Source organism: Desmodus rotundus, chromosome 7 (assembly GCF_022682495.2).
Source record: "Desmodus rotundus isolate HL8 chromosome 7, HLdesRot8A.1, whole genome shotgun sequence".
NCBI classification, from domain to species: Eukaryota; Metazoa; Chordata; class Mammalia; order Chiroptera; family Phyllostomidae; genus Desmodus; species Desmodus rotundus.
In genome coordinates this window covers 51,869,954-51,886,498 of record NC_071393.1, presented here as the reverse complement: position 1 = coordinate 51,886,498, position 16,545 = coordinate 51,869,954, and the positions used below count along the sequence as shown (strand labels likewise).

The 16,545-nt window shown below is 38.3% G+C and overlaps 1 protein-coding gene across 7 annotated transcripts in view; it reads right to left on the bottom strand.

Moving 5' to 3' along the window:
* RALGAPA1 (Ral GTPase activating protein catalytic subunit alpha 1) overlaps positions 1-16,545 on the bottom strand; it is a 256,935-nt gene that overhangs the window by 70,256 nt on the left and 170,134 nt on the right. For all 7 annotated transcript variants that reach the window (XM_024551309.4, XM_071221931.1, XM_024551306.2 and 4 more), the window contains 2 exons: positions 13,176-13,299; positions 1,260-1,415 (listed from right to left, as the gene is read on the bottom strand). In XM_024551309.4, coding sequence (XP_024407077.2) covers positions 1,260-1,415; positions 13,176-13,299 — 280 coding nt within the window. The remainder of the gene's footprint in view (positions 1-1,259; positions 1,416-13,175; positions 13,300-16,545) is intronic.

Here is a 16,545-nt window from a genome sequence, read left to right as displayed (position 1 = left end):
ATAATGATAAATATGAGTCACTGGCAAGTTCTTAATGATTAAAATTATTTATCTTTGTGTATTATAATTGTCTCTAATTTGGGTATAGCTTCTTTACAGAGATTTAAAATGAGTTGATGGAATAAAGTGCTTAACTGAAATTTTAATGAAGTTTTATTCTAATCCAACTTCTCACCATCTTCTGGTCAGTTTTCATGGGTCGTTTTGTACTTCTCAAAACGATGTGCCAAGAAATTCTATAGCAAACCTGTTATTGAACATGCTTTCCTACCTTTATCAATTACCTCACCTTTATTAGTCATTGCAATCTAATTAGCATTCTGACATTAATCTTACTAACCATTACTCACTGAGTAGGCATTTTCACAATATTTTAAAGTGTAAACAGAGGGCATCAAGGATATTAAACCAATCTTCTAAAATATTTGAGAGGCGTTCTGCAGTTCCTTTTCAAAAGTGTGAACACTATTTTCATAGCTTATTAATAAGTGTGCAGAGCTTTGATAACAGGCAACAGAGTATCTAGAAAAATGACCTATGGATATTAAGTTGGTTACAGCCAGCATTAGTTTTTAATGTCCTTGAAAATGGAGGAGGAGGAAAAGAAGGAGGAAGTGGAGAAGGCAAAGAAAAGAAATGTTGGACGACGTTTTACTTTTAAAAGTGTTTCTTCCTAACAAAACAAAGTACATACACCTATACGCTGAGGTATCTTTGTGGTCACTAAAATTACTTTCGAATGACAGTGCCAGCTACAGCAAAATGGTGGCATGGGTTTCAAAACACGTGGGCCATCAAAACCACTCTACTCTCTCTCTCATAAATTCTAAGGAAGTAATATTTATTTCAATTAATTATGGCTTATTTATCTGCTATAGTATTTTTAGTTAAAGTTTATGATAAAGCATGCTATATTTTAAGTGCTTTGTAATAATTTACTCCCCCTCTTAATCAATATAAATGTATCTTTCCACAAGCAAAGGGACTTGAAATATAATTTCACCACTTTGTATACACAAAATTTTCAGTTTTTCGTATCTCCACTTCCTTGATGGCAAATCTTTTGTTGAGACTATAACCTTCATATCATTAAAGAAAACAGAGTCTGCTCTACAATGATACTGTTTCTGAAGATGGTATTAGGTGAATAGTACAGTGCTCAGAATTAGCGTTTGATCAGTTAGATTACATACATATTTTATGTATTAATTTTCTTAAATACTAGGATTTTAACTAAGCATTTTTCTCTCAACTCTTACTTTTTTGGTCAAAGAGTCATCCGAATCAGAAGGCATTCTTGTTGATACATGAAATATTACTTCCACTGTAGAGGTAGCAAAATATGGTGTGGTCAATCCAGTGCTTTTGTTTTTTTGTAGTCCTCCCATAAAACCACAGTGGTTTGTAAGGTTGACCTAGAAGCAATGAAGAGACACAATGTTAATCAACTAAAGAGAATTCAAAACTCACTAGTGAAGGACGCTCAAATTTTTCACTTTGTGAAAACATGGGGAACAAAAGTCTTTTGTATGTTATAAACCAATGCTTGAACAAGAATTATCAGACTTGCTCTGTTCACTCTCGTATTTTTTCTTAAGTATTTGAGGGCCCGTAATTAATAGGAGTTAATTGGAAAAGCAATGAACTGCTGTGCACTCTGCACTTTTAGTTAGGCTGCCAGGTGCTAATATAAATTGTAAAGGCTGTGGGGGACACCAAGGCCAGAGAGTAAGAATCAAGTAGCAAAAATCAAGACTGGAAATGATTCTGGGAGAAGTTAAAACAGTAATGACACTTTAATAAAATGGTTAATTAGGCGTGTCGTACTTACTCATCAAAACTGCCTTCCTAATCACTAGTACCTATCATATAGCCCAGAAGAAAAATATTAAAATGCAAAAATTAAGTACACTTCAAATGTTTTAAACTATAATTCAATCTGTGCAAAGATTTTTAAAAATCTTTTTCTCTGATTATAAATACAATACATGCTAGTATCAAGGTTGTTGCATTGAATGATATTCCCCGGACATCTGTGATGCACAGAAGCAAACAACTCGTTTCTTTGTAGAAAAGTAAAGAAATAATGGAAAAAAATGAAAACATTGCTTATATCTCTCCATTCAAAGAAACCACTTAGACATGTTTTTAATAATAAAATCTGAATATTTGATAAAGTAGAGAATTATAAAAACGAATCTCCATACCACATGGCCATGTCTTTTAACCATCACTACCAGTTACTAATGAGTGAACATATGAATAACAAATTAGTTTTTAAGCATTTACTATGAGATTGATTAAATCATAATCTTTAAAAAAATTTTTTTGACTCAGTAATAAATTTATATAATTAACAATTCAACAGATATACCAAAAATGTTGCTTCCATATCTCTTGTCTTTGGCTACTCAGCTCTACCAAAAATCAATTTCTTAAGTATCCTTCCAAAAATGTTCTCTGTATACACAATGAAATTCTTTATATGTATGTGTATTTATACACACACAGAGTGCATGTACAATATTCTGAACCTTGCTTTTTTGCACTTAAAATACTTTGAAACGTACTTATTAGTAAGAGCTTCCTCATTTTTGTTTTTATGGCTTTACAGAAGTTCATTATCATTTTAAAATTATGTCTTATTTATTATGCGACTAAGGCTGTCCCACTTTTTCCCCATGTGCCCTGCACCAACTAGGCCCCTGACCCCACTCACCCAGGCAATGCCCACATTGTTGTCCGCGTCCATGGTCACGCATATGTATTCTTTGGCTACTCTATTTCCTAGGCTTTACATCCATCCCCGTGACTACTCTGTAACTACCAATTTCTACTCCTCAATCACATCACCTATTTCACCCATACCTCCAACCCCCTCCTCCTATCTGACAACCATCAAAATGGTCTCTGTATTTATGATTGTTTCTGTTCTGCTTCTTTACTTTATTGTATAAATTCAATTGTTGACAGATATGTGCTTGTTGCCATTTTATTTTTAGTAATTTTGATTTTCTACTTCTTCTAGAAGATCCTTTAACATTTCATATAATGCTGGTTTAGTGGTGATGTACTCCTTCAGCTTTTTCTCGTCTGGGAAGCTCTTTATCTGCCCTTCCATTCAAAATGATAGCTTTGCTGGGTACCTTGGTTGTAGGTCCTTGCTTTTCATGACTTTGAATATTTCTTGCCAATCCCTTCTAGCCTGCAAAATTTCCTTTGAGAAATCAGCTGAGTCTTATGGGGGCTCCTTGGTAGGTAACAAACTGCTTTTCTCTTACTGCTTTTAAGATTCTCTCTGTCTTTAACCTTTCGCATTCTAATTATGATGTATCTTGGTGCGGGACTCTTTGGGACCCTCTGCGCTTCCCGTGCTTGTATGTCTATTTCCATTATCAAGTTAGAGGTTTCTGTCATTATTTTTCAAATAGGTTTCCAATTGCTTGCTCTCTCCTCCTTCCAGCACCCCCATGATGTGAATGTGGTATGCTTGAAGTTGTCCCAGAGGCTCCTTACACTATCTTCACTTTTCTTGGATTCTTTCTTCTTGCTGTTTTACTTTGGTGTTTTTTGGTTCCTTGTACTCCAAATCACTGATTTGATTCTCAGCTTCATCCACTCTACTGCTGATTCCCTGTAAATTGTTCTTTATTTTAATTAGTGTATCTTTCAGTTCTGACTGGTTCTTTCTTATGGTTTCCATGCCCTCTTTTATGCTGTTGAAGTTCTCACTAAGTTCACTGAGCACCCTTATAACCAGTGTTTTGAACTCTGTATCTAGTAGCTTGCTTGTTGCCATTTTGTTTAGTCTTTTTCTGGAATTTTGTTCTGTTCTTTCATTTGGGCCATGTTTCTTTGTCTCCTCATTTTGGCAGCCTCCCTGGGTTTGCTTCTATGTGTTAGGCAGAACTGCTATGTCTCCTGGGCTTGGTAGAGTGGTCTAATGTAGTAAATGTCCTGTAGGGTCCAATGGCACAGCCACCCCTATTACCCAACCTAACTCGAGGTACACCCACTATGTGGGTTGTGTACACCCTCCTGTTGTAGCTGAGCCTTGATTGCTGTTGGCATGTTCAAGGTCAGCCACCACCTGTGTTCTGTCAGGGGTCACACAGCATAAGCTACAAAGTGATCTGTGGATGGCTGCTACTTCTGCTGGGCTTGGAGGTACCCAGGAGAGGCCAAGCTGCGAACCAAGGCCAGCTGCCGATAGTGAACCAAGCCCAGGCATGAGTCAACTTAGCAATAGGTACCGAGTTTGCCAATGCTTCTTGTTTGAGATGATTTAGGAAAATCTGAAGCATGGGCCAAGATGAGCCATTTGTATGAAAAGCCACTGGAAAAACCTTGAGTGGAGTGAAAGTTGGGAGGGGCAGACCTCAGGGAATCACCAGGGTGGGGCAAACAGTGCAAGCCAGGTTGATGGAGTCTCAGATTTAGCGCCCGACTGCTGGCTCTGCAGCTCTGTGGGGCAAGGGCTCAGAAAAGGAATATGGGCTGCTGATAGCATTTCTTTCTGGGAGAAAGCTGGCCCCCAGCTATTGCCGTGATGGCAGACAATTTACTTCCGTGTATGTCTCTGATGCCGTTCAATCTGCTGCCCCCTTGCTGGAGCTCAGAGGTAGTAAGTCTGAGTAAGTCTGGGTATGGGACCTTTAAGAGCAACTGTCAGGGAGTCCAGCAGTTTCTGTCTTCCACCGCCTCTATCCCTGCTGGTTTTTACAGCCAGAAGTAACGGCAAGTTCTTTTTCTGGAACTGGAGCCTTGGGCTGGGGGGCTCCCAAGATGTCCCTCCTGATTTTTATCCTCTACACGTGGGTGGGGCCAGCCTGTACTGTGTTTCTGCCCCTACTACCAGTCATGCTGTAGTTTCTTCTTTAATTTTGTATTTGTAGGACTTCCATTCAGCTCAATTTCTGATGGTTCTGAATGATGGTTCTATAGTTTAGATATTAACTTTGATGTGGTTGAGTAAGCTGTGAGCTGTGTTAACCTACGTCTCCATCTTGACCAAAAGTCCAGAAGTTCATTTTCTTGAAATAATTGAAGTGGTCCCCTACTTGAAGTATATTTAGGCTGGCTTTCCAGTCTTTTGCTCTTACAGTCAAGGCTACAGTGAGTAACACTGGACACATGTCATGTTGTACTTGTGAAAGCTGATCTGCAGGATCAGTGCTCCCAAGTGGAACTGTCAGTCAGAGGGCATGTGCACTTTCAGTTTTGAAACCTGCTGCCCAAACTGCTCTTCACACGTGGCACCACTAGTGTATGAGATACCTGTTTCCCTCACACCCTCTCAAATACACTCTCAAACTGTGTCATCTTTGCTAACCTGATAGGTGAAAACAGTATCTTAGTGTAGCTGTTTGGTTCTGTTTTGTTTGAGTGACAAAGTGATCTTATAGTCACATATCTGATTAAGTAAAAGAGGAGTCTCAGTTTAATGTCCCTTTGATGGCACACACCTCTGTAACACTTGCTGATCTGTTTTTTTAAATAAACTTTATCTGGAGAGAGTGGAAAATTCACCTGAAGTTTTAGGAAATAATAAAAAGAGATCCCATGTGCCCCTGTCCCCGATTCCCGCTGTGAAAAGCTGCATCACAAGCAGGATGCTGACACTGATCAGGTTAATAGAGGGAAAATCTTCATCACCGCAAGGATCCCTCCTGCCGCCCTGTTACATGAGCCACGCCCAGTTCTCTCCTACTGCCCCTCCTCCTTCAGCCCTGGCAGTCCCTAATCTGTTCTTTACCACCAGAACTGTCATTTCAAGAATGCTATAAAATGAAACTTTTTTCATCCTTTTGCTTTCTATCTGCCTATATTGTTATATTTGAAGGGAGTTTCTTTTATATAGCATATGTGGGTCATGTTTTTAATCCAGTCTGCCAATTTTTCAGTATATTCAGACATATTTAGCAATGACTGATATGTCAGGGCTTAAAAGCCTGCCTTTTAATTTTCTGTTTTCTCTTTATTTTCAGGTTTTTTTTCTCTGTTTTATTTTTCTTGCCTCCTATGAATTACTTAAGTGTTGTAGAATTCCACTTTTATTTATGATTTTTTGAGCATATCTTTTGGGATGTATGTCTGTTAGTGGTTGCTCTTGGTATGAGATGTACATGACATCATAGATTACTGATGTTGTTGTCATTTACCAGTGTGAGTGAAATACAGGAACCCTACCAGACTTTGTGGCCCTACACTTTCCCTTTTTGTAATATAATTGCCGTGAATATTTTAATGGCAATACATTTAGAACATACCAGATGATAAAATAATTTTTGTACCAACCACCACCAAACATAATTAAGAAACCTCAAAAGAACCCTAGTGTGTTTTTCCATATTTTTTCTTGCCATGCTCTTTCTTTCTAATGTTCCAAGGTTCATTTTATCAATTCCTTTCTGTTCAGAACCCCTTTTAGTGATTCTTTTAGGGTAGGTCTGCTGGACATCTTACAAATTCTGTAAGTTATCCATGTGAGAATGTTTTGATTAATTCCTTCACTAGGTAGAGAATACTGGGTTTGCAGGTATTTTTCCCCAGCCCTTGAAAAACACTTATGTCACTTCCTCTAGCTCCCCTCGTTTCTGATGAGAATTTCACTACCATTTTAATTGTTTTCCACTTATAGATAAGGTACAATTTTTCTCTGTATGCCTTTGAGATATTTTTTGTCTGTAGATTTTGTAAGTTTAATTATGATGTATTTTAATATGGATTTCTTTTGATTTATCCTATATGTGTTTCTACCAGCTTCTTTGATCTGTACCTTTATTAGCTTTATTCCTATTGTCAAACTTGAAGTTTTCAACATTATTTCTTCAAGTGATTTTTCAGACCGAACCTCTTTCTCCTCTCCTTCTAGGACTCCGAAATCAGAAAACAGGAACGCTAGATCTTTTGTCACAGCCTCACAGGTCTCATGATCTTTAAGTCTATTCTCTTTCTGCTGTTCAGATTAGTCTTCACTATTCCATCTCCCAGTTTACTGATACTTTCCTCTGTACACCTATGTCCACCTGAATATTCTTCACACATGTCCATCTCCTGACCTTCGTACTTGTTACTTTATTTCCAGTTCTAAAATTTCCATTTAGTTCTTCTTTGTATCTTCCATTTCTCATTCATTTCAACTGTGGTCCTAATTGTTGAAGCATTTCTAGCATGTCAATTTAAAATCTTTGTCATCTTGGTGTTTGCATCTATTGTCTTTTCATTCAGTTTGAGACCTTTCTGGTTGTTTGTACAATTTCTGATTGAAGCCTGAACATTTGATATTATGTTATGAGACTATAACACATCTTATTTAAACCTTATTTATTTAAACCTTCTGCTTTAGCTTCTTGTTTTGTGACAGCTCCGTCAGAGAGGCAGGGGCAGTGCTGCCTCAGTACTGACAGGTGGAGGTAGAAATATATGTTCCCTACTTAACCTATGGTGATACCTGGGCAGAGGTGGTCCTTATTACTGCTAAGTGGAGGTAGGAGTTCTGGCTTCCTATGTGGGGTCTACTAACATTGAGGTGGGGGTGCTTTCATTCCTGGTGGGTGACAGTGAAAGGTCTCATTCTCCACTCTGTCCCCTCTGACCTAACCCAGTGGAGAGAAGCAGGGGCACCTAATTATTACTGGGTGGAGGTGAAATTCTAGGTTCCTCCTGTAGACTCCATCGATACTGTTTTGAGAGTAGTGGATGGGACTTGTTACTAGTTGGCAAAGATGAAAGTCTTGTCTTGCTCTTCTCTGACATTGTCTGATACTGCTCTGGTACAGACCTGGGGATGCCTCATTATAGTCTTGTGAGGGTAGAAGTCTAGGCCCCCTAACTGGCTTTAGTTGTCAGAGGTGAGGATGGGGTGGTCACAGTATTTTCTGTGGTGTTTGGCTGGAGTAGAGCAGTTGCTGTCTAAATGTTCTTTGCTTTCCTTGCTGTTCCTTTCCTGGTCCTTTGGTTAGAAAGAGTGTTTTATTGGCTTTTTTTTCCTGTGCTCGTTCATGTTTCTAGATTATTGGCTTTTCCAGCTCCACGTCTGGGCTATATATAAGGCAAAAAACAAAACCTGAAACCCATAATCTTGTCATTTCTTGGTTCTAAAGTCCCTAGGTGGTCTGTCTTCTCTCCACCTTTCAGTCTTCTTATGCTTGTTTTCTATGTGATGTCCAGGGATTTTGTCATACTTAGTGTGAAGAATAGGGAGAGTCTGTGTACTTGATCTTCCCTGAAGTGAAAGTTCCCACTGTAAAACTTAATGGAATTTAGTATATTCACAAATAAGTGCAGTCATCACCACAATCAATTTTAGAACATTTTCATCACTTCAGAAAGAAACCCTATACCCTTTAGCTGTCATACCCCAACCATTCCTTATTCCCCACAACTAGCCCTAAGCAACCAATAGCTTACTTTCTATATATTCACACACACACACCCCTATTGTGGATATTTCATAGAAATGGACTATAAACATACGCTTTGTGACTGGTTTCTTTCAGTTAGCTTGATGTTTTCTAAGTACATCCACATTGTAGCATACGTCAGTACCTCATTCCTTTTCATGGCTGAAAAACACTGTTACAACACTGTCAAAGTATGGATATGCCATACTTTGTTTATCCGCCCATCCACTGAAAGAATCTGGGATGTTTTCATGTTTTGGCTATTATCCATGAGGAAGTTTTTTTGTGGGGACATACACTTTCACTTCTCTTGGAGAAGTATTTCACTTCCACTATATACTTAATAGTGGAAGTTCTTGACCTAAGCTAATGCAGTGTTCTGCTGTTTGATGAGCTCTCCGATTGCTTTTCACTGTACCTTCATTATTTCACATTCCGAATGGCAGTGTATGAGGGTTCAGATTGCTTTAAATCCTAGTCTACAGCTGTTATTACTGTAGACTGATTTCTCGATTCTTCCCATCCTACTGAGTGGTGTCACACAGTGGTTTTCATTTGCATCTCTCTTACACATAATAACGACAGGCATTTTTCCATGTAAGTATTTTTGGAGACATGTTTGTTTCAGGTCCTTTGGCCATTTTTAAAATTGCGTTGTCTTCTAATTATGATTTATTATAAGTTCTTTACATATTTTAGATGTAAGTGATTTGCAACTATTTTCTCCAATTCTATGGGTGGTCTTTTCACTTTGTTGATAATGTCTTTGGAAGCAAAAAAGTTTAAATTTTAATGAAGTCCAACTTATTGATTTTTTTCTATTGTTGCTCATATTTTTAGTATCATATCTATAAATTCCTGTTATTTGTAAATTATACTTCAAAAAAGCTGAAAAGAAAATCCCTTGCCAAATTTAAGGTCATGAAGATTTACCACTGTTTACCTTCTATGAGTTTTATAGCTTTAGCTCTTAATTTATGTCTTTGATCCACTTTGAGTTTATTTTTTGTACATAGTGTGAGGCAAGAGTCCAACTTTGTTCTTTTGCATGTGGCTATGCAGTTGTTCCAGCTCCATTTGTGAAAAGAATATTCTTTCTCCACTGGATGGTTTTGACATCTTTATTGAAAATCAGTTGAGTACACAGTTGGGAGTCTGGCAAAGATGGAAGTGTAGGTAGACATGCTTCACCCCCTGCACAACCAAAAGAAGGATAACAACCAATCTAAAAACAAAAAACAACCAGAACAGCCAGAAAATTGAACTGTATGGAATTTTGACAACCTAGGATTTAAAGAAGAAACATGCAATCAGAGGGATAGGAGGGGAGGGGACAGAGAGCTGGGGCAGACAGGATGCGGTGTGGCTTGGCAAGATGGGGAGGCAGCAGTGGTGGTGGCCGGTGGAAAGGGCAGTCCCATATTCACTTGCCATGGATAAAAAACGAGAAGGGAACAACTGGGGAGCAAGTGATCCCAGCCCTGGGCTATATCGTGCACCAGAAAAAGAAAGCTTCATAACCTCTGGCTGTAAAAACCAGCGGGGGTTGGGGTGGTGGAAGAAACTGCTGGTCTCTTAGGATAGTCTGTATAAAGGGCCCATAGGGTCCTAGAACATGTACAAACCCACACATTATGGGAATGAACACTATGGCAGCAGCTAGAAGGGCACCAGTCTCTTACAGGAAGAGGGATAAAGTGACTAGAAATGGGGTGACAGCTGAGCAAGCATTGCTCAGCATTGCTCTCTGACCCCTCCTTCACATACAGTGCCACAAAGCGGTGAAGTGGGTTGCTTTGCCTTGGTGAATACCGAAGGCTCTGCCCCTTACAACTAACAGGTATGTCAACGTGAGGAGTCAAAGGAGCTCTACCTAATACACAGAAAGAAACACAGGGAAGCTGCCAAGTTGAGCAGACAAAGAAATATGGCCCAAATGAAAGACCAGACCCATATTCCAGAAAGAGAACTAAGTGACATGGAGATAGCAACCCTATTAGATGCACAGTTCAAAACACTGGTGATCAGGATGCTCACAGAAATGACTGAGTACGGCCACAAAATAAAGGAAGAAGTGAAGGCCATACCTGAAGTGAAACAAAGAAAAATATACAGGGAATCAACAGTGAAGGGAAGGAAGTTGGGATTCAAGTCAATGATTTGGAACAAAAATAAAAAAGATTCAACCAGAACAAAAGGAAGAAACAAGAATTCAAAAAAATGAGGACAGGCTTAGGAACCTGTGGGACAACTTTAAATGTTACAACATCCAAATCATAGGTGTGTCAGAAGAAGAAGAGGGAGACCAAGAAATTTAGAAAACTTATTTGAAAAAAAATGAGAGAAAACTTACCCAACTTGGTGAAGAAAATAGACATATAAGTCTAGGAAGCTCAGAGAGTCCCAAACAAGGTGGACCCAAAGAGGGTCACACCAAGACACATCGTAATTAAAATGCTAAAGATTAAAGATAATGAGAGAATCTTAAAGGAAGCAAGAGAAAAGGAGAGAGTTACCTAAAAAGGTGTTCCCATAAGACTATCAGCTGATTTCTCAAAAGAAAACTTGCAGGCAAGAAGGGATTGGCAAGAAGTATTCAAAGTGATGAAAAGCAAGGACCTACAACCTAGATTACTGTATCCAGCAAAGCTATCATTTAGAATTGAAGGGCAGATAAAGTGCTTCCCAGACATGGTAAAGCTAAAAGAGTTCACCATCACCACGCTCTTATTGTATGAAATGTTAAAGGGACTTACTTAAGAAAAAGAAGATGATAAAGACTATGAACAGTAAAATGACAACAAATTCACAACTATCAACAACTGAATCTAAAAAACCCAAAACAAATTAAGCTAACAACTAAAACAGGAACAGTATCACAGAAATGGAGATCAAATGGAGGGTTGGGGAGGGGAAGGAAGGAACGTGGAGGAAAGGGGAGGGGGAGGAGGGAGAATGGGGAAAAAGGTACAGGGAATAATAAGCATAAATGGTAGGTAGCAAAACAGACAGGGGGATGTTAAAGTAGTATAGGAAATGGAGAAGTCAAAGAACTTATATGTATGACCCACGCCATGAACTAAGGAGCGGAACTGCTGGAGGCTTGGGGGTACCAGATAGAGGGGGCAAACGGGAAAATATGGAACAAATGTAATAGTATAATCAAGAAAATATACTTAAAAAAAAAAAAGAAAATCAGTTGACCATACATGTATAGATTTATTTCTGGAATCTAAATTCTATTCCACTGATAGATATGTCTATTGTGATGCAAGTATCACACTGTTTGATTAGCATTAGTTTGTATTAAGTTTCAAAATCAGGACGTGTCACTACTCCTAATTTGTTCTTTTTCCTATGACCCTTGCTTTTACTAATACTTATTACCAATACTTTTCTGTTTGTCATTTTCTTTAACATAAAATCTATTCATAATGTTCCTTTTTGCTCTCTAAATTACTTTCACATACATAATCTCAGCTGAACTTCATATCGTATCTGTTGTGTAAAAAGATATATTACCTATGAGAAATAAGCAAACAAGCCTCCATAGCTCAAGTAACTCACTTAGGATGAAATAGCAGGTTAGGAAATACTACGCCATAAAAATACATACTGAATGCTAAAGGCGTATTTATTAGACACTGTGCAAGGAGTTGGGATTTAATAAGAAAACACAATGAGGGGAAAGTGCCTGCCCTCTAGTAGTTTACAGTCTAGTGCAGCAGTCTTCAATAATTTTGCTCATGTATTCTCTACAAGAATTTTGAGAAATTATGTATTAAATAGACAACTATAATGAAAATTTTCATCATAAGTTTAAACTGTTGCAAAAGATATAATTTCTAGTGTACTGTATGTTACATATGTGCTTTAAATATATTTTCACCAAAATCTCAGAGCTATAAATTTTGCTGATACAATATGTATAAAATGCCTGCTATTTATGACGTATCAATCAGCCCCGTCACACTCACTTTCTGTTAGAACATGTCTGACACTTCATCTTTCAATTACAATACACATATTAATACAAATCTCTGCGATAAACACTTCACTTCTGAGTTATAGTTCTAAGAGAGATTTGATACAGGAACCTTGACATAAGTTGGCTTATGTCAACTTATGTCAAGGTTCCTGCCAAGGTTTAGGCCGGGAAGGCCTAAAGTGCAGTATCTTTCCATATTTATTCCTCTGCTTTCAGAGACACAATCACTCGGGAACATGCCCTCTTGAGTGAACTATCTTGTTTTTGGTGCCAAACCTTCTGGGGTAATGCAAAACGGGTGAGTGAGTGGCAAGCCTTTCTTTTATAAAAATAAAGTATAGAAAAAAAGAGGAAAGAGACTGCAAAAGGGTTCTGAGGCACTAATTTTAGTAAAGTTGAGAATCTATCTGGAAACTAATCTCAACTAAGCATGCTGACATGCCCCCTAAAGAGCCTTGGAATAGGCCGAAGAACACTCACATCTTAGCTTGAAGACTACCAGTGCAGTGGTCACAACGTGAAGAAAATCCAGATCGCTAAACCTATGCATTTCACACTCTCTGACAACACACTGTATTATAAAATAGCCAACAACTTCCCATTCAAATGCCAACTGCTGCTGTCTGTGCAGATGAGATAGAAGGCAGAAACACTAACAAACCCATTGTACAGTTGTTGAGTCTCTTAATATAATGCTCCTAAAATGAGTTAGAAAGAAAAAAGGAATACCAATGCTTCCAAATAGAAATAAAATGATATTTGGTGTAATTTAACAACAGTACCTCCCAACCAAGACCAGCTACAAAATCTTCATATGCTTGACTTCCTCCTGTATTGGTGAGAATGGAATGTTTATCTTCTTGTCCTTCAGCAACATAAAATACTGCGATCTTGTGTGTCTCTCGGCTGTAAAACGAAAGATTATACCATTCATTTAATCATTACCTTATCCATTCATTCATCTAATACTTATGTTCTATGTACAAAGTATATGGCAATAAAAAGTTAAAAATAATTTAAATCTTATAAAAGTAATTATAAGTAAAAGTATAAAAGTCCAAAAATACCACTGTAACAGGAGAAAGGCACAATTACTTCTGACTGGAAAAACAGAAAAACTTAAAGGAGAAGGTAATTATTGAGTTGGGTGAAGGTAAGTAAGAGCTAAAAAGTGAAGAAGAGGAAGTATATCAGGAAAGACACATAGGTTTGAGTGCACGAAGAATCTGGAGTTGCCTGCTACAGAATGTGGCTGAATTCCAGAGTTAAAGGAATTGTGTTTTAGAAATAAAAGTAGAAAAGAGCAAAGGCAGCTGGTTGCGGATGGTTGATGCAGAAATGGGGCAGGCTGTGAGACCCTTGAAGGATTGTGCGTGACTTCGGGCATCCTCTTGGAAGGTTATTTGGATTTTTTTTTCTCCTTGGTCCACACCTGATTCTGGGCCTCAGTATTCCTGTCTGAGAAGAGAGCGTGGAGCCTCCCCCTCATCCCCTGCCAACGCTCCACGGTGATGAGGCAAACTGAGGGTGAGTGGCTTTGGTTTGTCCAATAAAGGTGAACTACTATCTGATCCTTGTGGCTCCCATGTGGCCCCAATTCTGCCCTCTGAAGCAGCAGAGCACTGTACTACATGTTACAGAACCCCTTTATCTTTGCTGCCCATCTCTGCAAACAGGTGGCTAGATTGTCAACCCCAGTATTCTACTACATGGACATCTACCATATCACTCTCCTGATGAACATTAAGACTGTTCCCAGGACATCGGGTCAACATGATGCTGTAGGTAAACATGGCTCGCTGTGGAAAAAGTTATATCATGTGAACATTAATCAAAGGAGAGCCAGAGTGGCTACATGAATATTAGATAAGGTAGATTTCAGAGCAAAGAAACCAGAGACAGGCAGGACATTATGCAGCAAAAAAGGGTCACTCCACCAAGAAGACATAACAATCCTAAGTGCGCAGCAAATGGCAGAACTGCAAAGTATGTGAAGCAAAGCTGAGGGAAAGTGAGGGGAGAAACAAACAAATCCACAATTATAGGTGGAGACTTCACCCCTCTTTAAACAGCTGAGAGAAATAGACAGAAATCAGCAAGTATATAGAAGAACTCAACGCCATCACCAAGAAAATTTAATTGACATTTATACAGCACTCTGCCTGACATCAGAGCACATATTCAAGTACCCAAGATAGACCATATATTGGGCCATCAAACAAACATCAAATTTGAAAGCACTGAAATCATATAGTGTGTTTTTCAACTATAGTGGGATCAAACTTGAAATCATTAACAGGATAAACTCCAAATTCTTGGAAGGGTTACATACTATATAATTTCATTTTATAGCATTCTTGAAATGACAGTTCTGGTGGTAAAGAACAGATTAGGGACTGCCAGGGCTGAAGGAGGAGGGGCAGTAGGAGAGAACTGGGCGTGGCTCATGTAACAGGGCGGCAGGAGGGATCCTTGCGGTGATGAAGATTTTCCCTCTATTAACCTGATCAGTGTCAGCATCCTGCTTGTGATGCAGCTTTTCACAGCGGGAATCGGGGACAGGGGCACATGGGATCTCTTTTTATTATTTCCTAAAACTTCAGGTGAATTTTCCACTCTCTCCAGATAAAGTTTATTTAAAAAAACAGATCAGCAAGTGTTACAGAGGTGTGTGCCATCAAAGGGACATTAAACTGAGACTCCTCTTTTACTTAATCAGATATGTGACTATAAGATCACTTTGTCACTCAAACAAAACAGAACCAAACAGCTACACTAAGATACTGTTTTCACCTATCAGGTTAGCAAAGATGACACAGTTTGAGAGTGTATTTGAGAGGGTGTGAGGGAAACAGGTATCTCATACACTAGTGGTGCCACGTGTGAAGAGCAGTTTGGGCAGCAGGTTTCAAAACTGAAAGTGCACATGCCCTCTGACTGACAGTTCCACTTGGGAGCACTGATCCTGCAGATCAGCTTTCACAAGTACAACATGACATGTGTCCAGTGTTACTCACTGTAGCCTTGACTGTAAGAGCAAAAGACTGGAAAGCCAGCCTAAATATACTTCAAGTAGGGGACCACTTCAATTATTTCAAGAAAATGAACTTCTGGACTTTTGGTCAAGATGGAGCCATAGGTTGGATTCTTTCCTCACACCATATACAAAAATTAAATCAAAATGAATCATAGTTCTAAATACTGGGTCTAAAACAAGTTTTTAAAACTATAAAATTATGACAACTGCACATGAATACTCGTAGCAACATTATTCATAACAGCCAAACAGTAAAACCAATCCAAATGTCTACCAACTGATGAATCAATATGCAGTATGGTTATACAATTATTCAGCAACAAAAAGTGAAACAGAGACATAATGCAATATGGGTGAACTTTGAGAACACTGTGCTAAACCTGTAGAAAGGACCACATACTCTTTTATATAACATACGCAGAACAGAAAATATATAGATACAGAAGGTAGGTCAGTGTTGTCCAGAGCTGGGGGGTTGGAGGTGATGTTTGGTATAATGGGGATTGCTCATAATGGGTATGCGGCTTCTTTCTGAAGGGACTAAAATATTGTGAAGTTAGACTGTTGTCTAACTAGCCTGTCGTGTTATATAGAGAACCCTGTGAACATACTAAAAACACATACACTATAATGAGGAAATTGTATGGTATGTGAGTTACATTTCAATAAGGCAGGTAAGAGTTTAACTTGGATGCATGATCTATGTGTAAAGTCTGATCCTGGCAGAAAGACAACTTCTCAGTGTTCTCAATTTCTTACGTAAAGGGTTGTCAGTAAGAACTCATAAATCATAATTTATGAAACTGTGAAGAGCTGGATAGAAACGTTCACCTAATCCTATAAAAATCCAAAAGCTGAGAGAAATTTATGTGCCATAATGGGAAAAAAATATAGAACATAAATCTTTAAAATGCAGAAGCAAAAGAGAAATTACCTTCATATTATGTGTCCTTCTTACAATTCAGCTGCCTTTTATGTCAAATCTTAATCTTTCACCATTCCTTCTTATATTTCTACTAACTACTACTGCTAAAATGTTTGGTGTATTATCATTAGATTAATATGCACCACCAAAGTGAATGAGAAATAGTTACTAGAAAAAAATAAAATTAGTA